General features: G+C 40.7%; 1 protein-coding gene across 5 annotated transcripts in view; it reads right to left on the bottom strand.

Moving 5' to 3' along the window:
• Positions 1-27,171, bottom strand: part of COL16A1 (collagen type XVI alpha 1 chain) — a 3,146,845-nt gene that overhangs the window by 768,511 nt on the left and 2,351,163 nt on the right. For all 5 annotated transcript variants that reach the window (XM_044082765.1, XM_044082783.1, XM_044082773.1 and 2 more), the window contains exons 43-44: positions 26,368-26,415; positions 4,005-4,067 (exon numbers count right to left, since the gene is read on the bottom strand). In XM_044082765.1, the coding sequence (XP_043938700.1) occupies positions 4,005-4,067; positions 26,368-26,415 (111 nt within the window). The remainder of the gene's footprint in view (positions 1-4,004; positions 4,068-26,367; positions 26,416-27,171) is intronic.

The following is a 27,171-nucleotide window of genomic DNA, read 5'->3' as shown; positions in this document are numbered from 1 at the left end:
GTCTATGTGAGACTGGAATTGTAGTGAGTGTGGTTTCCTTCTCCTCCTGACTGGTTTCGCCAGTACTGAGTTGAGAGAGCTTAGCCTCCAGTTTGGCTATATGGTTGCCTCTCTCACATGTGTTGGAATTTGTTGGGGGGAGGAGAGGGTTGTCTGTGTACATGAGGCAGTTGTAACATTGCCTCAAGATTCCCAGATTCACCAGCTGGACCGGAGAGGAGATTGACAACTGACCTTTGGACATGCTAGAATAGTATTGGGAATTCCTTTATAATTGAAAAAAAGTGCCAATGGGGAACAAGGTACTCAAGGGGAGTTTGTGAGGGTGTAGTGCTTTTAATTTTTTAGTGCTGACTTATATAATTGCTTTAGTGAGCAAGTGCCAGGTGTCTTAAATGCAATGTGTTACAGGTAACTTAAATGCAAAAATGACAAACAGTAAATTTCTTTCAAATGAAACAAGGAAATAAGTACAGTAAGCAATGCAGATATCACTAGGATCCACAGCAGCACTGAAAAGCCACGTTTTAGGTGGAATTAGCATTTCAGGGAAATAACAAGCAAACAAACAACAAGCATACAAAGGAAGCTAGATTCAGCAGGCCTGGATCTAGTCTATGCTACAGCAAACAAGGTGTACCAATTTCAGTAAGAAACCGTTCAAATATGCAGGCACTATAAGCCTTTATGCCCTGTATTGTTTTAGTGAGGACCTCTGTGGACATTCCAGTTGTTGGATATATCTGGTTACGTACATACCAGTCAATGATAGGTCTGATAAATGTTGAATACAGTGGAACAATGACTTCCTCGGACTTAGATGCCATACCTTTGTTTATAACTTGCACAACATAGAATGATTTCCTCACCACTGTAGACACGTGATGATCAAAGGACGGATTACTATGTGTATCCATAAGTCCCTGACTAATGGGTCAACTCTAAGGGGTGTGTTGTCAATATGATAGTTACAAAGGATGGATGACTTCCCAAAGGATATTATTATGCATTTCTTGGCATTTAGTTTTAGTTAATCACTCTGACACCATTTGTTTGTCTGTGTCAGCTCCTCCTGGAGAACATTTGTGTCAGTGTGAGATTCAATGACAGCTCCTAATTTGCAATCATCTGCAAACTTAGTCAGACAGAGACCACTGACATTGGCCTTGACTTCTGAGAAGTAAATGCCAAAAAGGAGCAGTCCAAAGATTGATCCCTGAGGGACTCCACTTGTGTCTGGCCTCATTATAGAGGTGAACTCCCCCAATTCTAACTTCCTGGGTCCTGTCTGTGAGCCCGTTGGCTATCCACTGGGTGACATACAGGTTTGTACCTAACCTCTTGAGTTTTTAAACAATGCCCAAGTAGGGTATTGTGTCAAATGCCTTGGCCAGGTCAAGGTAGGCAGTGTGAATGATTTTGCCCTCATCCATTGCTTTGGTGACCTTCTCAAAGACGTCCACCAGGTTGGGTAGGCATGATCTGCCCTTGATGAAACCAAACTGGGTTGGGTCCAGTGTCTGGAGGTTTACTATATCTCTGTTGATCTTCTCCATGATAATTCTTTCCACGGCTTTGCATATAAGACTAGTGAGACTTATGGGTGTGTAGTTTCCAGGGTATGTAGATAGCACACCTTTGTGCAGAGGGATGACTCTTGCCTTTATCCATTCATGAGGCATGAAGCTTGTTTGGAGGCTACAGTTAAATAGTAATTACAGACACCTTGATAGGTCATGTTTCATGCTATTTAGAAGGCATCCTGGTATATTGTCTGGGCCCATTGATGCAGTGTTCTTGGTCTTAGAGAGAGCATTAAGGACCTGTTCCCTAGTGATAGTAGGGGGATTTATATTTGCTGATATTTTCTGAGAAAAGGTTGAGGGGGAGAGAGAAAAGTAATTTTGGAGCTGAATTTATCATAGGTTCATAGATTAGTACTAAGCTAACTGCTCTTGTGAGCCATTTTAAGCCTAGCCAATTATCCCTTGTGAGACTCTAACCCCACACCTTGTGGTTGTAAGGCAAACACCTTAACCATTAGGCTACCCTGCCAACAGGAGGTTTGCTATATCTTCTGGCTCAGTATAGGTGGCTTAATTTACAAGGAGCGCTACACACAATTGTGTATTACCTTTGAGGTTGTGGACATAGCTAAAGAATGCCTTGTGGTTGTCTTTGGCCTGGGAGGCCAAACTTACCTCAAATTTGGCTTTGGTAGACTGTATTTGTCCTCTGAGTTGTTTGTTTAGTTTGATTAGAGTGCTTTTATCCTGCTGGGTGCTCCACCTCCTAATTTTTGCCATGATTTTCTTCCACCTGTTATAGATCTGATTGATTTTGTGATTCCACCAGGGTGGCTTGTTTTTTGACTTAGTTCTGTACTTCTTCCTGGTGGGTACAGCTGCCTCTATGCAGCTATTAACATGCTTGTACAGGGTTTCTCTGAACAGTTCTACATAGGCAGAAGTGTTCTCAGGGTTTATAGGGGCTTGAAATTTTGCCAGGTTCTCACTTAATAGAAGGAGGTTAGCCTTAGAACAGTTCCTGAATATTCCCAGTTTAGCTGGGGGTTCAGGTTTTATTTTTACTTCAAAGCAGACCATTTTGTGGTTTGACTTTATCAGGTAGTGTGAGACAGGGGTTTAAGGTGAGAGTACTGCACTGAATGATGCAGAGCCTGGTCTGGAAGGTGTGACTGATATACTGAGGTAAACGGATATGTGTTGTAAGTTATGACTACTGTACTAACATACCCTGAGATGGGTCTGTAAGATGTGATTACTGCATCCTAATCCACTGAGATAGATCTGTAAGGTTTGATTGATGCATCCAGCTACTGTGAGATGGGTATAAGACTTGTTTGTTGTACCTTATACTCTGAGATCGTTCTGTAAGATATGATTACTGTACCCATTTACACTGAAATGGGCCCATAATGGGTGATTAATATGCCCAGCTACCCTGAGATGGGTTTGTAAGTTATTGTTACTGTACCCATATACACTGAAATGGGCCCACAATGGGTGATTAATGTTCCCAGCTACCCTGAGATGGGTTTGTAAGTTATTGTTACTGTACCCATATACACTGAAATGGGCCCATAATGGGTGATTAATATGCCCAGCTACCCTGAGATGGGTTTGTAAGTTATTGTTACTGTACCCATTTACACTGAATTGGGCCCACAATGGGTGATTAATATGCCCAGCTACCCTGAGATGGGTTTGTAAGATATGGTTACTGTACCCATTTACACTGAAATGGGCCCACAATGGGTGATTAATGTTCCCAGCTACCCTGAGATGGGTTTGTAAGATATGGTTACTGTAACCAGGTACACTAAAATGGGTCTGTAACATCTGTTGACTGTACCCAACTACACTGAGATGGGGGGTTCTAAGGTGTGATTACCATAACCAACTACACTGACATGAGTTGTAAGGTGGCATTAGTGTACATAGATACACTGAGATGAGTTGTAAGGTGCAATTACTGTACAGAGATCCATTTACAGACAGGCATTAAAAGGTGTGATTTGTGTACTAAAGTACCCTGAAATGAGACTATAAAGTGTGATAAGTTAGTAAGGTTTGATTACATGCTCCAGGTGTAAATAAATGTCACAGTTAGCTGCATATTTATTTCTTTAGTCATTTATAGATGAATACATACATTATGTGTTTATTTGTATACCTATATAAAAAAAGAATTACACACAGAGCACTCCCATGAGTTAAAAAGTATAATGGTTTGAATTACATATAGCAGTATTACAAGGAAATAAAAACACCTTTGTAACATGAAGCTGTATAAACTAATTTAGCTTCAGTTGTTTAATCTAAAATTTTAATTTTCACTTGTCTTGATTGTAGAATGTAAACCATTGCAATGACAGAGGTAGGAAGTTTATTTGCAGATAAGGGGTTGGCACACAGAATAGCTAAACAATCATTTACTTACTAACAAAAATAAATAATAGCATTAAAAACAGTGTTGCTCACCTGATGCCCAGGATAACCTGGGGGCCCTGGTGGCCCTGGTGGGCCAGGTATCCCAGGGGGGCCCTGGAAATATAAACAAAATCTGCAGTTAGCACACAAAAATATATTATCAGGAAAATGTATGCAACATAAAATATATGTTTTGCTTTTACCAAAGCTCTGTACAGAGAATTGTTTTAATTTCAAGGAAACAAATATATTAGCAAATGGTATGTACCTGCTGATCCTCTGCAACACCTTAGTAAAGGGTGCTAACCCTAAGCCTGCTGACCCCCTGCAACACATTAGTAATGGGTGCTAACCCTGCTGACCCTCCACAACACCTTATTAATGGGTGCTAACCCTGCTGACCCCCCCGCAACACATTAGAAATGGGTGCTAACCCTAACCCTGCAGAACCCCCCGCAACACGTTACTAATGGGTGCTAACCCTGCTGACCCCCCCGCAACACCTTAGTAATGGGTGCTAACCCTAACCCTGCTGATCCCCCCGCAACACCTTAGTAATGGGTGCTAACCCTGCTGACCCCCTGCAACACCTTAGTAATGCGTGCTGACCCTGTTGACCCCCCGCAGCACCTTAGTAATGGGTGCTAACCCTAACCCTGCTGACCCCCCCACAACACCTTAGTAAAGGTGCTAACCCTAACCCTGCTGACCCCCCCTGCAACACGTTAGTAATGGGTGCTAACCCTAACCCTGCTGACCCCCCCACAGCACCTTAGTAATGGGTGCTAACCCTGCTGACCCCCTCCACAGCACGTTAATAATGGGTGCTTACCCTGCTGACCCCTCACAACACCTTAGTAATGGGTGCTAACCCTAACCCTGCTGACCCTCCCATAACACCTTAGTAATGGGTGCTAATCCTAACCCTGCTGACCCCCTGCAACATGTTAGTAATGGTTGCTAACCCTAACCCTGCTGACCCCCCACAACACCTTAGTAAATGGTGCTAACCCTAACCCTGCTGACCCCCCGCAACACATTAGTAATGGGTGCTATCCCTAACTCTGCTGACCCCCCCGCAACACTTTAGTAAAGGGTGCTAACCCTAACCCTGCTGAACCCCCCACAACACCTTAGTAATGGGTGCTATCTCTAACCCTGCTGACCCCCCCAACACCATAGTAAAGGGTGCTAACCTTAACCCTGCTGACCCCCCGCAACACCTTAGTAAAAGGTGCTAACCCTAACCCTGCTGACCCCCTGAAACACCTTAGTAATGGGTGCTAATCTTAACCCTGCTGATCCTCCGTAACACCTTAGTAATGGGTGCTAACCCTGCTGACCCCCCCACAACACCATATTAATGGGTGCTAACCATGCTGACCCCCCCGCAACATGTTAGTAATGGGTGCTAACCCTAACCCTGCTGACCCCCCTGCAACACGTTAGTAATGGGTTCTATCCTTAACCCTGCTGACCCCCACCCCGCAACACCTTAGTAAAGGGTGCTAACCCTAACCCTGCTGACCCCCCGCAACACCTTAGTAAAGGGTGCTATCCTTAACCATGCTGACCCCCCACAACACCTTAGTAAAGAGTGCTAACCCTAACCCTGCTGACCCCCTGTAACACCTTAATAATGGGTGCTAACCTTAACCCTGCTGACCCCCCGCAAAACCTTAGTAATGGGTGCTAACCTTGCTGACCCCCCCGCAACACTTTAGTAATGTGTGCTAACCTTGCTGATCCCCCCACAACATGTTAGTAATGGGTGTTAACCCTAACCATGCTGACCCCCCGCAACACCTTAGTAATGGGTGCTAACCCTAACCCTGCTGACCCCCCCCCCGCAACACCTTAGTAACGGGTGCTAACCTTGCTGACCCCCCACAACACATTAGTAATGGGTGCTAACCCTAAACCTGCACTTGCCCTGCCCCTAGCCCTAAGCCTACACCTTATCTGAGGGAAAAAAAAACTTTCCATAATATTACCACTACGCAAGACAGCTTGGATATCCCCTACATAGAAATATACAGACACACAACACTAAACCTATCCCATTACCAAACCTTTAGTTTAATTCTAACCCATAAACACTTGGAAGCACACTTACATCTTAGGTTCATAGGTTCACTGATAGGTACTAGGGCCTATATAAGCCTAGCCAAATGGTACTCTGGCTTTCGCCACCCAAGAAAATTATTTTCCTGTGCCCCTGTCGAGCAGAGCCACAGAAGTGATCCCCAGGGTGAATTTCCTATCTCCCATCCAATCATCAAGATTTTTCTTGAAGAGTGCTAATGAAGAGCTTTGTTTGATATAGGTAGGTAGTTTGTTCCAGAGTATGGGAAGTCTCTGGGACAGGATTCTATCCCTCCAGCATGTTCTGTTTATTGTGGTGACAAGGTTTAGGTCCCCTAGAGTATGTTACGTGGAGGGATTGGGATTTCTTTAAGTGGAGCATGTCCAACAGCTCTGGGTTTGACATAGCTTTGTATGTTAGGCAGACATTGCCCCTGAGTAGGCGATATGTGATGAAGTAAAGCTAGAGTTTTTTGAGACGGTCTGCGTAGGGCATCTCTTTGAGGCCTGTAATCCTCTTTGTAAGGTATTTCTGCGGCCTTTCCAGTTATTATAGATGTCTTGTGAGGTACATACCAAAAGGGGTGTTGTACTCTATAATGGGTCTAATGAGTGATGAGTAGAGGGGGACAATGACCTCTTTTTTCCTGGATGAGAAACCTTTTGTGATGAGGTGTGCCACGTAGAAGGATTTCCTGACTACTGTGGTAATGTGATTATCAAAGGAGAGACTACTGTTCACCTGTGTTTCAAGGTCTCTTATCACACTTCCTGTGTTAAGTATACTACCGCCTATGTTGTAGTTCATGGGTACAGAGTTTTTACCAAAGGGGATGACAATGCACTTTTTGGCACTGAGCTTGAGGTCATGGCTTTGACACCAGGCATCTGTCTCAGTGAGGCCTTTTTGTAGGATGTCCATATCATTAGGAGTTTTGGTTATGGCTCCTAGTTTGCAGTCATCTGCAAACTTTGCTAGCCAAAGACCTTCTGTGTTAGCCTGTACTTCAGAGAAGTAGATACCAAACAGGAGAGGACCCAGGACTGACCCCTGCTTTACTCCACTTGTCACTGGTCTGAAGTTGGATTTAGAGTCTGCTACTTTCACAGTGTGGGTTCTGCCAGTGAGCCAGTTGGCAACCCATCTTGTGACATAGGGATTTATTACCTAGTTTAGTGAGTTTATCTATAATTCCAGAGTGGGGGATGATGTTGAAAGCCTTGGAGAGATCTAGATAGGCTTTATGAACCACCTTACCCTCATCTACGGCTTTGGTGACCACTTCAAAGAAGTCTATCAATTTTAGGAGACATGATCTGCCTTTTACAAACCCGAACTGGGTATGGTCCAGAATTTGGAGATTACCAATGTCATTGTTTATAAGTTCCATGATGATACGTTCCATAGCCTTGCAGATCAGGTTCATCAGGCTAATGGGGCGGTAGTTCCCAGGGTCCATGGTGGCTTCCCCTTTGTGGAGTGGGATAATCATTGCTGTGCACCGTTCAGTGGGCACAAAGCCTGAGGTGAGGCTATGATTGACCATGGTACTTAGGTGGGGTGCCAGTTCATTCTGTAGTTTATGTAGAACGCAGCCTGGGATGTTGTCAGGTCCCATGGATGCTGTGTTCTTGGAGAGTGTGTTTTTTACCTGTGCAGCCGTGATTACAGGAACTTTGCATTCTTCCAGTATAGAGATGGGTGCTTTACGGGGTGAGAGAGGGGTAAAGTTAGCACTGAACCTATCTGCCAGGATGTTGGCAATATCAGTTGGTTCTGTATATTTAGTGCCATTGTGCTGTAACTCAGAGCAGATCTGAGTGTTGCCATTGAGATTCTTGACATAGCTATAGAATGCTTTGTGGTTGTCTTTAGAATCAGTGGTGATTTTGTTTTCGTAACTAGCTTTGGAGGATTTTATGAGGGATCTAAGCTTCTTAGTGAGACTGACCAGGGAGTTCCTCCAATCATGGGATTTTACTCTTTTTTTGCAACAGTTTATTTCTTCTGTTGTAGAGTTTGTTTATGGCAGGAGACTACCAGATTGGCTTCCTTTTTTTGGAGAATAGCATCTTGGTTCTGTTAGGGATTGCATGATCCATGCACTCCTGTAAGTGCTTATAAAGTGCATTTGTATAGGATTCAGCAGTCGTACCTCTATTGTCCGTCAGCATGGGTCTTGCGAAGTTTGCCACTTCTGTCTTAAGAAGCATGAAGTTGGGTTTGGAGAAATTTTTTACGGTGGTTTCCCTAATGGGGGGGTGGGGGCGGGATGTGGATGTCTAAGGTGATTAGCTTGTGGTCAGATCTGACCAACGAGGAATTGACCTCTGGTGTGGAACATGTTGGTAATGACCAGGTCTAGGATATTGCTGCCCCTGGTGAGGGTGTGGACAAGTTGATTCAAGGTGTTGAACTTTATGAATTCCAGAAAAAGTTTAGCACAGGAGTTGGTACATGAGTAGTTTTCCCAGTTAATGGTGGGGTAGTTAAAATCGCCCATTATTAGGGTGTTAGGTTGTACCCTAATATTTTCCAGTGTATCAAGAAATGAGGAGTGGGAATCCTGGGGCATGGTGGGAGATATGTAGCAAGCTACAATTTGGATTGCGGTCTTGCCCAGAGTTAGCTGCACTTGGATAATCTCAGATGTATTATGCTGAGCAACTAGCCTGGAGGTGTGGATATCCTTAATGAATATGGACGCGTCTCTGCCTTTAGCGTTTCGGTCCAGGTTAGGTGGCCGAAAGGTGTGGTCTGAATTATAGCCTGGTAATGCAGGGGTGCTCTCTGGAGCCTTGAACCAGCTCTCTGTCACTACACAGATGTCGATGTTCTCCATTTTAAGGAGTGCCTCGAGTGAGTGCATTTTGAGGTTTAGACTTCTAGCACTGAGTAGCATTACCCTCAGATTTTGCTTTCATCAAAATAGACACCATTTTGCATCAAAATGGATATTGATTAAAATGGACATTTGCACAAGAAAACCTGCCATTCATTTTGTCAAATAAATGATCATTTGGCAGCTATACATGTTAATACATGTTTAAATGTACACACACATGGGTGTATATATATATATATATATATATATATATATATATATATATATATATATATATATATATATATATATATATAGGTTCATAGGTTCATACTAGGCTATCTGCCCTAGGGCATTTATAAGCCTAGCCAGAGTGTGTTTGGCTTTCGCCACCCATTTTAAATTCATTTTGCTATGCCTTTTTTTGAGGTTAGTATACTGTGCCTCTGTCTAACAGTGACACAGAAGTGATAGCTGGGGTAAACCTATGATCTCCCATCCACTCATCAAGATTCCTCTTGAAGAGAGTCAATGAGGGACTCTGCCTAACCTGGACTGGGATTTTATTCCAGAGTGAAGGGAGCCTCTGGGTTATGAATCTGTCCCTCCAGCATGTTCTATTTATTTCCGTGCTGAGGTTCAAGTGTCTCGAGCGCGTAGCTTGATGGGATTTGGATTTTCTGAGGTGCAGCATGTCCATTAATTCTGGGTTGGACATGGCTTTATACGTCAGGCACAGATCGCCTCTGAGCAGGCGGTATGCCACTGAGTAGAGCTGGAGTTTCTTTAAATGGGCAGCATATGGCATCTGTTTGAGCCCTTTGATCCTCTTGGTGAGGTACTTTTGGGGTCTTTCCAGTTGCTGCAGGTGTATGGAAAGGTACATCCCAAAAGGGGCATTGTACTCAATTATGGGCCTGATGAGGGATGAGTAAAGAGGCACGATGACCTCCCCTGATCTAGATGTGAATCCCTTCATGATTAGGTCGGCTATATAAAATGTTTTTCTAACCACTTTGGCCACGTGGTTGTCAAATGAGAGATTGCTATCAACTTGGGTCCCCAGGTCCCCAATGTCTTTTTCTGTACTTAACGGATTACCACCTATGTGGTAATTTGTGGGCACTTTGTTTTTGCCAAAGGGGATGACTATACACTTTTTGGCGTTTAGCTTGAGTCCATGGCTCTGGCACCAGTTGTCTGTTTCTATGAGGCCCTTTTGGAGGATGCTTGTGTCGGCTGGAGAGTTGATTATGGTGCCCAGTTTGCAGTCATCTGCGAACTTGGTCAGCCACAGTCCTTCCGTGTTGGCCTGTACCGCCGAGAAATATATACCGAACAAGAGAGGTCCCAGGACTGAGCCTTGTGGGATGCCACTTGTAACTGGTTTGGAGTCTGACATGGCTCCAGCAATTCTAACCATGTGGGTTCTGTCCTTGAGCCAGTTTGCAACCCATCTAGTGACATAGGGGTTTATATTTAAGCTGGTGAGCTTATCTATAATGCCCGAGTGGGGTATTGTATCGAAGGCTTTTGCGAGGTCCAGGTAGGCTGTGTAGACCACCTTCCCCTCGTCAATGATCTTGGTGACTGTTTCAAAGAAATTGACCAGGTTTAAGAGGCAGGATCTGCCCTTAACAAAGCCAAACTGGGTAGGATCCTGTGTCTGTAGGTCTCCAATATCTTTATTTATGAGGTCCATGATGATCCTTTCCATAGCTTTGCAGACCAAGCTAGTCAGGCTTATGGGGCGATAGTTTCCAGGATCCATTGAGGGACCACCTTTGTGGAGAGGGACCACTGTTGCTGTATGCAACTCTTTGGGTACATATCCTGTAGTAAGGCTAAGACTGAACAGTAGTTTTATGTTTGGGTTTAGCTCTTCTTGGAGTTCATGTAGGACACAGCCCGGGACACCATCTGGTCCCATTGATGCTGTGTTTTTTGCTTTGCAGAGGGCGGCTCTTACCTGAGCATCTGAGATGTCAGGGGGCAGCACTCTGTTGTGATAGATATTTGCCCTTTTGGTGGGGAGGGGGGATGGGGAGTTTGCACTAAACCTGTCAGCTAGGATGTTGGCAATGTCTGTGGGCTCGGTGTATTTTTTGTCATTTTGGACTAATTCTGAGCATATCTGGGAATTCCCAGCCAGGTTCCTAACATAACTAAAGAAAGCCTTGTGATTATCCTTAGTGTCCTGCGCAATTTTTCTCTCGAAGCTGGCCTTAGACGATTTTATGAGTGCCCGTAGTTTTTTGCTAATACTGATCAGAGATGCCTTCCCTTTTTGGGATTTTGCTCTATCATGTAGTAGCTTCCTCCTTCTATTGTATAGTTTGTTTATGGCTGGGGTCCAGCAGACAGGATGTCTGCCTTTGGAGGATTGGGTCTTGGTTTTATTTGGGATTGCATGATCCATGCATTCTTGAAGGTGTTCATAGAATGCATTTATAAAGGATTCTGCAGTCTGGGCCATATTTTCCACAGGCCCGGGGGCTTTGAAGGATTTCGCCTCGGTTTTAAGGCATGTGAAATTTGCTTTAGAGAAGTTTTTCACTGTGGTTTTCTGGGCAGGGGGTGGGGTCGGGATGTGAATATACAGTGAGATTAGTTTATGGTCTGATCTTACCAGTGAGCGATACACATCTGGTCTGGAGCATAGTGTCCCCATGTTGGTGATGATCAGGTCAAGTATGTTTTCCCCTCTTGTGGGAGTGCTGGAGCTAGATTAATGCTCCCAGTCTATGTTTGGGTAGTTGAAGTCGCCCAATATAATGGTGTTTGGAGAGACCTTCATATTTTCCAGTATTCTGAGGAAGGCCGAGTGGGGTTCCTGTGTTTGGGAGGGTGGTCTGTAGCAGGCTATAAACTGGAAGGCAGTTTTACCCACAGTTAGTTGCACATGGATAGTCTCTGATGCTTCGTGCTGTGCCACCAACCTGGAGGTGTGGGTATCTTTGACGAATATTGATACTCCCCCTCCTTTTGTGGTTCGGTCCAAGTTTTGGGGCCGAAAAGCATGGTATGAGGTATAACCTGGTAGTGCTGGGGTGCTCTCGGGAGCCTTGAACCAGGTTTCTGTTACTACACAGATATCGATGTTCTCCATGCTAAGGATAGTTTCGAGTGCTTGCATCTTGAGGTTTAGACTTCTGGCGTTGAGTAGCATTACTCTTAGTTTCTTATCCCTTGTGATACCTATGGAGGTGGGTTTGTCTTTTGAGCCTTGCCTAAAAAAGGCACTATGGGGGTAGCAAGAGCCTTTGCCAATATCCGAAAGCCCAGGGGTGACAGGTGCAAGCCGTCCCTAGCGAAGCATCGTGGCTTGTCGAGCATGTCATCCCAGGATGACAGGCATTGGATCCCCTTTGAATGACACCAATACTTAAGTGAATTGTTGAAATTGATCATCTTGTCTTCATATTGTGGCATCATTCTTGGTGAGGGTAAGATGCTACTCAAGGTCAGGGTCATACCGGCCTGGGCTACACGCTCAGAGAGCTCCTCTATGTCTCTTTTCATGTAGTCCAGGGAGGTACGTCTCAGGTCATTCACACCAGCATGGACAATGCATGGACTTGACTATTATATATATACATATATAAAAAATATAGTTGCAGAGCATTTCATTGAGTCTCACTTCATTGAATCACAAACAAATGAAGATATTCACTGTAAAATATTTTAATTGAAGTCACAATTCACAGAAAAGTATAGATGTGTACAGGAAATTCCTGTAGGTGTGGTTTGTGTCGCACACCAGCAAGCAGTGACTCAGTGCATGTATTTTTCTCTTGTCACCATAGATGTGCGATCACGGAGTTAGTGTTGCCTGCACAGATGTGTAATCATGGAGTTAGTATAGTTTAGTAAAGGGGTGGGTGCAAAGCCCCACAGATGGCAGGGAGCAGGAGGCTTGACCCTTGTGAAAAAAAAAAACTTTAAGGTACATTTTCCCTGTATGAACATTTCTATAAAATGTGATCCTATTAAATGAGTTTTCAGTGATTTCTGACACAATAAAATAAGATTTTGCAAAAAAAAAATAAAATAAAATAAAATAATCTCTCTCTCTCTCTCTCTCTATATATATATATATATATATATATATATATATATATATATATATATATATATGGCTTATTATTACAAAATAGAGTATTGGATTCTTGACTAGCCAATAATCGCAAATGACCACTGAAACTCTGAATGCTAACAACTGACAAACTTGTGAAATAACTCAAATCTTGAAACACCCTACCACTTTGGTTCCAGGAGCAAGTGTTACCATGGGTGCAGAAGCTGGTCTTAGCTGGACAGTCAGTATTGTTGGTCTTTGGCATTCTAAATAATGGTATCTCCAGTTTGGCCTTACTGTAGTTAGTACCTGATACTCTACATTCTAACTCTAAACTGTACACACATACACACACACACACAAACACACACACACACACACACACACACACACACACACACACACACACACACACACACACACACACACACACATTGGGGAGGTATCATTCCGTCTGTCAAATTAGATGCTTGTTGATGGATTGAATGACTGTGAAATGCTGTTGATTGTTGCATTAATTGAAAATGTAAGAGTTTGGTAAGGCAAGCATGGGTTTGGGAGTCTAATGTTAAAATCTTTAGACATTCAGCGTTAGGGAGTGGGAGTATCTGTGTAAGTTTATGCTGGTTAGGGTTAAGGAAAATGATAAACATGGAGATGGTTAAGTATAGTGCATATGTCAGGGTGTGTGTGTTTGTGTCTGAGATGTCTTCGGTAGTTCTAGTTTTATGGAGAGAGTTTTTCAAGGGTGAGGGGCAGGATTAAGGCTAGAGGTAAAAATTCCCTTCCAACCTTACTAATGACTGCTAATCCTAACCCTGCCCTAACCCTAACCACATACCTCACCTTTGATAAATCCTTTCCGTTACACTACCACTATTCAAATTATGTCGGAATTAAAAATATAAAAGAAAATGAAGTAGAGAAACAAATCAGGCACAAGAACAAGTTATTAATACATTTTAATAAGATAAAACGTATAAAAATATACAACAGAGTCCAACTCAGAGCAGAGTAAACACTTCTGTCCTAAAATACATCACACACAGAGACTTCATCAGACTGCTGTAAAATAATCTTGCAACCATTTAAAATATATATAAATCACCTGATAAAAAAAAAAACATTAAAAATCACATTTTAAAGTACTCACCCTTTTTAAATTACACTTAAAATTAACTAAGAAATTCAAACAAAAATTGTAATTTGCAGTTAAGACTATTTGCCATTTGTACTCCCGATATTCTAAATAATCCTCTCCACTACCACCCCTCAAATTAGAACAAGTAAAATCAATTAGACTGAATAAATCTTTTTAAAACTGGCACATACTTTGTAATGTTTATACAGGGCATTAGAAATATCTGTGTAATTGCACAGCCGTATTCAACTATTCTTTCAATCTCCTGATTGTCTAGCCTACATAAAAACATCAAAAATGAACAACAAACTGCCGTGTACACCACATATTGTGATATACAGAAACATGTACTCATGGCACTGATAAGTGCAATTGATTCATTTACATAAAGAAGATATTTTTAAGGAAGTTGAAGCAATACTTCTCAGTTACAAAAGAATACAATGGCTAGTGCTAAAACAATGCACTTTATATATCTCTGAATACCAGTGGCTGTACTTAGTCAGTGACAGGAGTTATATAAATTGCTTTGTTTTTAGCACCAGTTGCATTGGATAAGAATGCAGCAATATTAGCTTTAACATATTAACTACCAATATGGCATAGATATGTAGAGCAGGTAAATTATGTGCTAAAGCATAAACTGGGGCTATATTTGATGAAACAGAATTAAGAGTGAAAGCACCCATCTATTTAACATATTTTATTTTCAAGAAAGAAGTGCCAAGTCGCTTCATTGCTCTGAAGTTTCTTCAGATCTTGTGCATAATTTCTGTTTTTTTTCCTGATTCTCAGCCAGCAACTTCTTTGCTCACAAAGTACCATGTTTCCCAGTGATTTAATGTTTTTCCCTAAGGATGAGAGACATTTTGCCCTCTGACTCTGGAAAACTACTGCACCTCACTACATGGATCTGTTTCTCATATATGTATATGGGTGTATATATGACGTCATGGTAATTCACGGATGTAAACTTCATAATTCTGTTCTCCCATGTAAAATATATCAAAGAATAGAATTACTGAAGTAAGGGACTTCGGAGAAAATACATATTTTTGCAGGCACAAGTCTCCCTACACCCCTCTCCATGTGAGAGACTGTATCCTCTCATGGACCTCCTAACTTAAATATACCAACACTTATTTTGAAACTGTACAATACCAGAGAAATTGAAAAATGATTCAGTAATCTCTAACACTACTGAACTTCAACTAATTCTGCTTGAACCACATTTCATTTGGTCAGTGTAATCTGAATGAAATGCACTCAGTCCGGGTTTATTTCCACCAACCATGGGGGACCCATATAAACATATTCATCAGTAGGTAAGTGTTTAAAATTCTGCAGCTAATATGCTTTGGGATTCTTTCTCTCCCTCCCTTTGTGCTCATTAAACAACAGGAGGAATGCCCACATATTACAAGGTATGGGATGTCTGACAACAGGAGGAATGCCCACATATTACAAGGTATGGGATGTCTGACAACAGTAGGAATGCCCACATATTACAAGGTATGGGATGTCTGACAACAGGAGGAATGCCCACATATTACAAGGTATGGGATGTCTGACAACAGGAGGAATGCCCACATATTACAAGGTATGGGATGTCTGACAACAGGAGGAATGCCCACATATTACAAGGTATGGGATGTCTGACAACAGGAGGAATGCCCACATATTACAAGGTATGGGATGTCTGACAACAGGAGGAATGCCCACATATTACAAGGTATGGGATGTCTGACAACAGGAGGAATGCCCACATATTACAAGGTATGGGATGTCTGACAACAGGAGGAATGCCCACATATTACAAGGTATGGGATGTCTGACAACAAGAGGAATGCCCACATATTACAAGGTATGGGATGTCTGACAACAGGAGGAATGCCCACATATTACAAGGTATGGGATGTCTGACAACAGGAGGAATGCCCACATATTACAAGGTATGGGATGTCTGACAACAGGAGGAATGCCCACATATTACAAGGTATGGGATGTCTGACAACAGGAGGAATGCCCACATATTACAAGGTATGGGATGTCTGACAACAGGAGGAATGCCCACATATTACAAGGTATGGGATGTCTGACAACAGGAGGAATGCCCACATATTACAAGGTATGGGATGTCTGACAACAGGAGGAATGCCCACATATTACAAGGTATGGGATGTCTGACAACAGGAGGAATGCCCACATATTACAAGGTATGGGATGTCTGACAACAGGAGGAATGCCCACATATTACAAGGTATGGGATGTCTGACAACAGGAGGAATGCCCACATATTACAAGGTATGGGATGTCTGACAACAGGAGGAATGCCCACATATTACAAGGTATGGGATGTCTGACAACAGGAGGAATGCCCACATATTACAAGGTATGGGATGTCTGACAACAGGAGGAATGCCCACATATTACAAGGTATGGGATGTCTGACAACAGGAGGAATGCCCACATATTACAAGGTATGGGATGTCTGACAACAGGAGGAATGCCCACATATTACAAGGTATGGGATGTCTGACAACAGGAGGAATGCCCACATATTACAAGGTATGGGATGTCTGACAACAGGAGGAATGCCCACATATTACAAGGTATGGGATGTCTGACAACAGGAGGAATGCCCACATATTACAAGGTATGGGATGTCTGACAACAGGAGGAATGCCCACATATTACAAGGTATGGGATGTCTGACAACAGGAGGAATGCCCACATATTACAAGGTATGGGATGTCTGACAACAGGAGGAATGCCCACATATTACAAGGTATGGGATGTCTGACAACAGGAGGAATGCCCACATATTACAAGGTATGGGATGTCTGACAACAGGAGGAATGCCCACATATTACAAGGTATGGGATGTCTGACAACAGGAGGAATGCCCACATATTACAAGGTATGGGATGTCTGACAACAGGAGGAATGCCCACATATTACAAGGTATGGGATGTCTGACAACAGGAGGAATGCCCACATATTACAAGGTATGGGATGTCTGACAACAGGAGGAATGCCCACATATTACAAGGTATGGGATGTCTGACAACAGGAGGAATGCTCACATATTACAAGGTATGGGATGTCTGACACTATCAAGGCAACCAGGAAAAATACTGTAGCTGGACCAGATGGACTTAATAGGTATTTTCACAAAACGTTCTGTCAAAGTTAACTCTTCGTTTGACATATGTGTTTCAATTAAGTTTAAAGTGATGGTATTTTCCAGAAATTTGGAAGCTAGTGGTTATCATTCCTATGCCCACAAGGGGAAATCAGGTGTATTTAACAATTACTGCATTATCAGCCTGATAATTTTTTTTTTTTTAATAAAGCATTCAAAAGAACACAAATGTTTTTGTTTTCCATCATGGAAAACATGTCTGAAACCACATATATCTGATACTGAAATAATCCCTCCAGGGTACAACATACTTAGAAATGACCGTCTCCACAAAAAAGGTGGTGGCATTGCGTTAATTTACTGCGACTCCACAACTTTCCAAACTTGTTCCAATCTTTGGAAACATAGAACTATTACCAGCAATGCTCCACATTAACAAAAGAAAACAAATATGTATTGTAGTCCTATAGATTCTCCCAGGTTAAAACATACCTATTTTAGAAGATTTTCTCTCCTGGCCAACCTAAAACTTCTCAAACAAAATCATTATTCTGGTTGATACCAACATAAATTGGCAAACTCTCACCTCTAACTACCCATCAAGTAGTACAAAATTGTACAGGTTTATCCAACTCATCACAGTCCCCACACATATAGTAAACAAACTGAGACTACCCTTGACTAGATTCTCATCTCACACCCTCACAAATACATCGACACTGGAACCCTCCCAGGTATCTCTAGCAACCAGCGTACCTGCTTTCACCCATCAAACCCACATGCAAACAGCAAAAGCCCACCTGTATAAAATGTCTAGAAATATTACCCATTTCATTCAAAAGGTATTTATAGACACTTTAAATGTCTACAACTGGTACCCAACTAAAATACTTCTGCTGGATGAAGCAGTAAAGTCCTTCAATAACGGCTTTCTTTGTCCTCTCAACAATCTCGCCCCTATGTGAACTAAAAGAATTAAGCATAAACCATACCCCTTGGCTAAAAAAACATATTAAATAGATTTTCATTACTATGGACAGAGCATGGGATGAATGGTGTAAAAATAGAACTTCACAAAATGAAATAAAATACAAACAACTCTGTAACAGTGCTAAAAAGCTAGTTAGTACCAACAAAATAAATGACTTTGCCATTCAACTAGACTCCCAAAACAACAACTCCTAAAAATTCTGAAAATCTGTTTCCTCATCCCTCAATCCTGGAATCCAACAAAATCATACACCATCTCCTGAGAAAGACCCACTAGAAATTGCCCAAGCCTTTAACACCCACTTCATTGAAACCTTTCAAAAACTTGTTAACAGTCTCTCTATATTAAAACAAACTTCACCTCTAATAATTTAAAAAGCAACACAAATCTCTCATCTCTTAAGTGAAACATATACTGCCCCTCTGTAAATAGCAACTCAGATAGTAGCCCACACACCTCTACTTTTACTATACAACCTGTGCCTAGTGCTTAAACTGCTAACTAAACTAAAGCCATGTTCCCCCTATGCTGATAGACTCCCAGCAGAATACCTAAAACTCGCTGCAGATGCTATAGCATACCTTGTCAGCATTCTCATCAATCGATCCATCTCTGAATCATGCATTCCACAACTCTGGAAAAACTCCATTGTAACTCCACTGCATAAAGGTGGTAACACTAGTGATCTCTCTAATTACTGGCTCATCTCTATACTCTCTCCTCTATATAAAATCCTAGAAAAGTGTATACATACTCAACTGTTAAAATATCTCACCAACAATAACTTACTTGCCCCCACTCAACATGGCTTCCGCCCTGCACACAGCACTACCACAGCCTTACTTTAATTCACCAATACTGTTAACAAAGCCTTGGACACTGGTCTACTAACCTCAGTTATCTTACTGGAGCTATCTAAGGCTTTCGATACATTATCACACCCTAAACTACTATTACAACTTAAGTCCTTAAATTGCTCCCCATATGCACTGGCTTGGTTTTCCAACTATGTTTCTGACAGGAAACAATCTGTAAAATGGCAAAACAAGCAATCCAAATATCTCATAAACAAGACAAGAGTTCCACAGGGGTTCATTCTTGGGCCAATGCTAGTTAACATTTTCCTCAATAACCTCCATAAAGCTTCCCATCTTACTACCCTCATCCAATATGCTGACGATGTTGTGATCATCACTTCTGCCAGCATCCTGCTGGATCTTCAACATCTAACACAAAAACCCTTCACTTCTATTGAATCCTGGCTAAATGATGCTCAGCTTCTACTCATCCCAAAAAAATCAAACCCCCCTTGATATTTTCATCCAAACCTCTAACTCAGGACTTTAAGACTTTCTCACAAAACAATTCTGAAATTGAACTAGTAAATTCATCAAATCTTCTGGGATCACAATTGATGACAAACATTCCTTTGAAAATCATATTCATAATATAATCATGAAAGCCCATTTTAAACTTGGTAAGCTCTACAGGCATAAACTTTTTATGGACATGTCCACCAAGTTAAAGTTGGCCAACACACTTCTCTTCTCTACTGTCTTTATGGTAACCCCATTTTCACTAACCTACACACAACTCTCAAGAACAAATTATAGTCATACTTACTATAATATAACAAACTCTGCCTCCGACATGCCAAATCGGACCCATCATTACCAAGCCTTAAAAAGCTTAAACTGGCTCGAGTTGTCTCACCATCTACACTACTCTCAACTAACACTCACCCACAAACTACCATATAACCATAACTATTGCCCATCTTCAAACCATCCTACAAACATACACCCCAAAATGAAATCTTAGATCTTCAAGTAAACAGCTCCTAAATATGTCAAAGCCCAACAAACGTGCAGGACAAAGCCTTTATTCCTTCACCATTGCAAAGCATGGGATACACTGCTCTCTTCCATTACTAGACTCCTTAAAAGCATTCAGAACTGTACTATCATCCCATTACCTCAATAATCAAATGTGTTCATGCAACTACTGGCCTAAACTACCATAGGTAGATTACTGTCACTAGTGTCCCTTAGTTTCCACCCACCTATGTTATTGTCCCTGTGTTTAGTTTTGCTTTTAGCTACAGATTTTATTCTTGTAAAGGCTATTCTGGACTGCTCTAGAAGCTTAACGTATTTACTAATAAGTAGCCGTAAAAAAAAATAACCAAGAGATATGAATGTTGTAAATTCACGCCTTTTAAATGCTTGTCATATCTATATTGTAACTACCTTTATACTCTGTAAATACCTTCTGACATGCTGTTATACTGTACTATTTCTTTGTAAATGTAACTGATGTTCCTTGGATACTCTGTATGTACTATGATGTATAATTATAACTGTTACTGATGTTCCTTGGATTAATGTGATACCATTTCTTGTAATCATTCTTGGAGCTTTTCTCCCCGGACTGCCACTGAAAATGGGTTTCTGAACCAGTGGACTTTCCTGGTTACCAAATGTCAATAAATAAGCAATAATAAATAAATCTCTTACAGATACCTGCTTGATATCACACAGTGTAGATATATATTGGGCAGATTCTAATTAATTTGGTTAATTTTTACAAAATTGCTCTTAAGTCTTCTGAGTTCACTCTTCCAGCAGATGTTATGAATTTTGACCTTACAAACGCTTTTCATACTATACCTTACAGTAACATCTGGGATGTTATGAAGACACTGTAAATTAACAAATGCATTACAAAGTGGAGTGTACATTACTTATCTGATGGGGTATATAAGGTTAAGGCTGTGGATACGTCTTCTGATGAAAAAATGTTAATGCTGGAATCCTGCAGGTCTGCTTTTTGGACCCCTGTCTTATGTAGTCTGTTTATAACTACATTTCCTAGACGTGAAGAAGGTGGAAGTAGAGTGTGGCTGCACAAAAATGCAGATGATACTAAGACTAGGTCTCAGCTCAAAATGGGTGTTTATACCCATTCAGACGTTCATGGTAAATAAATGTCAGTAAATAATAAATAAAATGGTATTGCTGTCAGAAATCGCAATGAAAAATGTTTATTTGTATTTATTTATTTTACATTAGTTAACCGGGCTAGTCTAACTGGATATATGTCCATTTTCAGTAGAGGCCCGGGGAGAAAAGCTCCAGGACAATAACAAATAAAAAAAGTAAAATAGTGTAGAATAAAATAAAGTTTACATAGAAAAAATACCGAAATACATTTTACTACACACTGGTTAGTAATTATTTACAAAAATATAAAACACACTGGTAAATAACTAATTACAAAAATATAGAAGACAATGGTTAAAATACTATATAGAATACAACATTTATAAAGAGTCAATCATAGTAGATTACAGATAAACAGTTCAACTTACAAATGAAATAAGAACAATAGTGTCAGAGGGAACATAGAGGGAAATAGTCGAGTTAATCAGCTAGTCAGGGCTGTTGCAAGGGCATAGCCATTTTGTTCTGAGGAATATTTTCAGTTTTTGTTTGAAGACGGTAGAGAAGGAAGAGAAGTGAGGACAGTAGGTAGAAGGTTCCAGGTTCTCCCAGTAGTGTTTGAGGACAGAGAATCACCTGCCAAGTTGTTTGACTTACTAATGTTAACTAACAATTCATTTGATGATCGTAAGTTAGTAAGATTTTTATATTGGGTAATGATGTTTGAAAGTATAGGAGTATTATTCGGGTGGCAGAGGATCTTATGTGCAATGATAAGCACAGAAATAAAAACTTCAGCACAGAAATAAATAGAACATGCTGGAGGGACAGATTCATAACCCAGAGGCTCCCTTCGCTCTGCAATAGAATTCCAATTCATGTTAGGCAGAGCACCTCACTGACTCTCTTCAAGAAGAATCTTGATGAGTGGATGAGGGATCGTAGGTTTGTCCCGGGGATTACTTCCGTGTCACTATTAGACAGAGGCACAGTAAACTAAACTTTAAAAAGGGCACAGTATACTCAAATCAAGGGGTGGCGTAAGCCAAACACAATCGGGCTAGGCTTATAAATGCCCCAGGGCAGATAGTCTAGTATGAACCTATGAACCTATATTGAAGCTAATTTTGTAGTTCAAGCCATCCTAGTTGTTTTAGATTCTCACAGTGATGGGTTCTATAGGGATCACCAGTGGCAAATCTTGCAATATTATTATAGGATGTAACTAGTTTGAGACAATTATGTTTTGGCAGATTAGCATAGATTGGTGAGGCATAAAGAAGTGTTGAGATTAGATGGGACTGGGCAATAGTAGATCTTGCTATAGGAGTGAGGAAGGATTTGACTCTATATAGGGAGCCCATTTTTCTGTTGACTGTTTTTATAGTGTTATTAATATGGGAGTCGAAGTTGAGGTTGTTGTCTATAGTAATTCCTAGGAGCTTGGTTGTAGCATCAGGCGATATGAGGGTACCATTGTTAGAAGTAACAGAGACATCTATAGGTATATGCTTCCGGGTAGGGGTAAAGAGCAGGAGCTTAGTTTTTTTAGGATTCAGGAGGAGGCATTGTTTTAAGAACCATGACTCTACTGTGTTAAACATTTTCTGAGTTAGGGACTGTAGTTCTGATCAAGATTTGGCTGTGCAGATTATTGTGGAATCATCTGCATATTGTATACAGGTTGTATGAGGAGTAGCTTTACAAAGATCATTAATAAAAATAGAGAATAATAGAGAACCAAGAATAGAGCCCTGGGGAACACCTAGTGTAACTGGCAGGAGGGATGATAGATTATTTTCCCACATAACAGCTTGCTGTCGGTTGCTTAGGTAGGAGCTGAACCATTGTACAGCTAGAGTATCGAGAGAAAGTGATTTAAGAATGTTTATAAGCAATGTGTGGTTAACCATATCAAAAGCTTTTGATAGATCACTAAATAGAGCTGAAGAGAGAGGATTATTATTGCGATTTCTGTTAATAGTATCAGTGAAAGATAAGAGGGCTGTAGTGGTACTATGGTATGGTCTAAAGCCATGTTGGCTTTGTGCAAGTAAGTTGTGTTGTAGTAAGTGGTCTAGAAGCTGATGATGAATACATTTTTCCATTATTTCTGCTAATGGGGATAGTAGGGCTATAGGTCGAAAGTTGGAATATTCATTGGAGTTACCACCTTTATGTAGGGGGGATAATGTGTGAGACTTTCCAGATGATTGGGATGGTTCCCTCATTAATGGTTCTATTTATTAGGATTGATATTGGATAAGCTACTGCTTTAGCTGCTTTTTGGAGATATTGTGCTGGAATCTGGTCAGCAGAAGGCGTACAAGGCTTAAGTTTTAGAATGAGTTTGTAGATGAAATGAGTAGAGATGGGTTGAAATATGAAGGTAGGAAGAGAGCTAGAAATGGGGTTAGGAAGGCTAGAGCTGTCAGGGTTTAGCTGGCTGGCTAGAGATTGGATGGCTTCGGTAAAAATGGTATTAAAGGCATTAGCAGTTTGGTTGGGAGTCTCATGATTACCACCAGTTGGGGTTGGTGTGCTGCAGTGACCTGGGTGTAACAGACTATTGATACTTGCCCAGAATTTCTGGGGATTGTTTAGGTGTGTTTGCTGCATTTTACAGTAAAAGTTTTTTTTGTCTGAAAGTATAGCTTTTTTGTCATATTTCTCATTTGTTTAAATATTTGTTGATCTGTTAAGTTTTTTGTAGTTCTCCACCTAGTCCAGGCTTTATTTCTAAGTAACATTTTTTGCCTGGTGTCTTTAGAGAGCCATGGGGCTGGTTTTGACCTAGTTCTGATAGTACACTTTGGTGCATATTAGTCAAGGATATTTAAGAAGGTAGAGTTAAAGTGTTTAACAGCCTCTTCAAGAGGGAGGGTTTTTAGGGGAGACCAATCACAAGAGCTAAGTTCAGTTTGGAATAACCTTTGGTTAAACTGTTTGTTTGACCGTATAGTCCTATATAGGTTCATAGGTTCATAGGTTGGTACTAGGCTATCAGCCCTAGGGCCTATACAAGCCTAGCCATAACAATTCCCTGGCTATTTCTTCCCACATTATTTACTTTCCTGGACCCCTGTCTAGCAGGGCGACTGACGTGATCCCTGGGGTGAATTTCCTTTCTTCCATCCAATCGTCAAGGTTCCTCTTGAAGAGGTCCAAAGAGGCACTCTGCTTGACATGTATGGGCAATCTATTCCAGATGCTTGGTGTGAGATATCAATCTTTTGCCTGATTATGTAGGTCAAAGAGTGGTCACTTACATCATCAGGGAGGACACCTACTTTGTAAGGTTGGATGTTGGTTACTAATAAGGATCCAATCCAAGGTGCTCTCTTTTTTGATAGGTTTGTTAATTCTAGTTGGGGAGGTGATGGTCTGTGAGAAACCATGAAGGTTAATATGAGAATTAGGATGGTCAGTACCAATGCATCTCTAGTCAATATTAAAGTCACCAAGGATTATAGTTTCTTGTGGGAAGATTGATGATACCAAATTAAGTATGTCTTCAAGTTTAGAGACATTGTTTCCAGGAGGTAGGTAGATGCAAAAGATGTACAAGGATTTATTAGAATTAAGTTGTACTTTAGAAATAAGAACTTCTGCATTACTGTCTTTTGGCAGGTTATAAGGTAAAGAGGTGACTTGTAATCCATCCTTGAAAAGAATTGCTACTCCCCCTCCCCTTCTCTTTGAACGGTCTAGTCGCAGTATACTGTATCCTAATGGGAGGATTTCATTATCCTGGGTCGCTGGTTTTAGCCATGTCTCTGTTAAACATAGAATGTCAAAGGAGTGTACATCCAAGAGAGCATGGAGATGGGGAACTTTGTTATTAACACTCTGAATATTGAGGTGTGCTATAAGGAGTGCATTAGGGTGTTTGTTTTGGGTGTGTGGGATAGAGGGTTTAATGGTTAGAGATTCAGTAGAAAGGATATTGGCTGGGCCTGGATTAGGATGGATGTCTCCATCTTGTAAGGAATTATTTTTTAGTTTAAGCAAAATATAATGTATGTTATTAGTTTGATACTGAGCTTTCTTAGGTAATAGGCTATTGTATTTAATGTGTGCCAGTCTGTGGTACTTTGCTAGTAAGTATGTAGGTGTGGATAAGATATTTATATTATTATGGGTGAAGGTGTGGCTGTGTGTGGCTGTTTGTTTGGTGGGATAATGAAATTGAAAATAAGTTTGGTGTTCAAAAGAAGTTAAGACATAGGCTGAGGTTAAAACAGATAAGAGTACGGTGCTGAGTAGTAGTTCTGCAAAATTATGTAGATCTCCTTTATAAAAAATTGACAGAGACCTAGAAGGTATTTTTAATTAAAACGCTCAACATTTTGGTCAAGATAATAACAAATACCCCTTCACAACCAATTAAATCATCTTTCCTGAGGCCAGTTTTGTTAAAGACCACATGATAATAACATATTATACTCTGAGATTTGAAGTTCATTATCACACAGTCATGAGGAAATGTTTTACTATCATGAAGGTTATTTATCCTTCCATCATCGGTGGAAGCGAGAAAGTGTTCCTTCTACTGTATATTACATTAATTAGGCCCCACATAGAATAAGGTGTTGCATTTGCAATACAACAGCTATTATGAGACTGAACAGGATAAAATAAACATTTACCAGGTAAATTTCATGAATTCATTGTTTATCATAGAGAGAATGGTTCATAGATTTGGGTCTTTATTCCATTTTGTAGAGACTTCTTAGTGAGGAAATCATTTGGATATATAAATGTTTTAAAATTTGCAATTTGTCACATGGGCTAATATTTTCATTCTACTGCTTAAAAAGAAGAAATAAGAATTATTTTTTTACTTTGCCACCTGTCTCCTCCAGTCTTAAGAATTGGGTATTTCATGTACAGAGTGCATTAAATCTGGAATTGTTTATCACTTTCTGTTAGGCATCTCCAACTGCAGTGTTCAAGTCACCCTTGAACAGTTGGCCTGGGAATGCTGTATATGAGTTATATCATTTGGGTGGCAAACTCCTAGTGGCATTTATTATGGCCCCAAGTTAATGTTTCCCAACACTTTGAATGTTATATTATCTGCTTTCTACACAGACTCTGCACCCCCCATCCCACTTAGATGCAATAATTTTGTATGACAATTATTTCAAAAGTTATAGGAAAAGTTATCAAAAAGCTAAAATACAAGAAAGTAAAACAGAACTGACCTGTGGTCCTGGTTGCCAGACAGTAAAACTGCTCATTCCAGAAGCTCCCTGTCAAAAATAGATGTTGACATTGATATTATGTCGAGACACACTGCTACATAGTTATATCTCAGTTCTCACAAACGTTTTGGAAATGCTACAGGCAAGAGGGCAGGCACACAAGTTAATACACGGTATTTACAACTGCTACATCAAACTATCAAGAGATGAATTGCTTGTGATCAGTAAAACTTTATCTCCTTTGTGTTACTGTGTATGGTCTAATATGCTGGATATTGTGGTTTTTGGAGCGAAACAGGGTATTACTGTTTCCATCATGGTCCTACTTGCTCTAACTTTACAGACCTACCATCACTATTCATTGTACAAGCAATGCAGATAAACTGTAAAAACAGGATCTGTCATGGGGACATTGTTTGGTGGTTACACACAATATTATAAACATGTTGTCTATCACACTAACCAGTTACTCATAAAACAGCAATAAACAGGAAGACATAAATGGATTATGAGATTACCAATTATCCAGCTGTATATTTTTGCTGACAACAGTACAAAACAATTTTACTTTGCAGCAACACCTGACAGAATGTAGGTTTTACTGCACGCATACTTTAGTATAGTATAACACAGAAGAATGCATTATTCTGTCCATAAAAGCAGGAGAACAGAATAGTATTACATTGTGGGAGTGTCATATTTATAATGTATTTTACACTAAGCAAATGTGCATTTAGTATTGTAAACTGTCATTTACATACTACATATGCACTGTGTATCCCAAATCAGAATGCAAAATATCTT

This window comes from Protopterus annectens, chromosome 1.part1 (assembly GCF_019279795.1).
Source record: "Protopterus annectens isolate FY-2018-M chromosome 1.part1, PAN1.0, whole genome shotgun sequence".
Classification (NCBI taxonomy): Eukaryota; Metazoa; Chordata; order Ceratodontiformes; family Protopteridae; genus Protopterus; species Protopterus annectens.
Note: the sequence above shows the minus strand (reverse complement) of the source record. Positions and strands in the feature narration are given on the sequence as shown.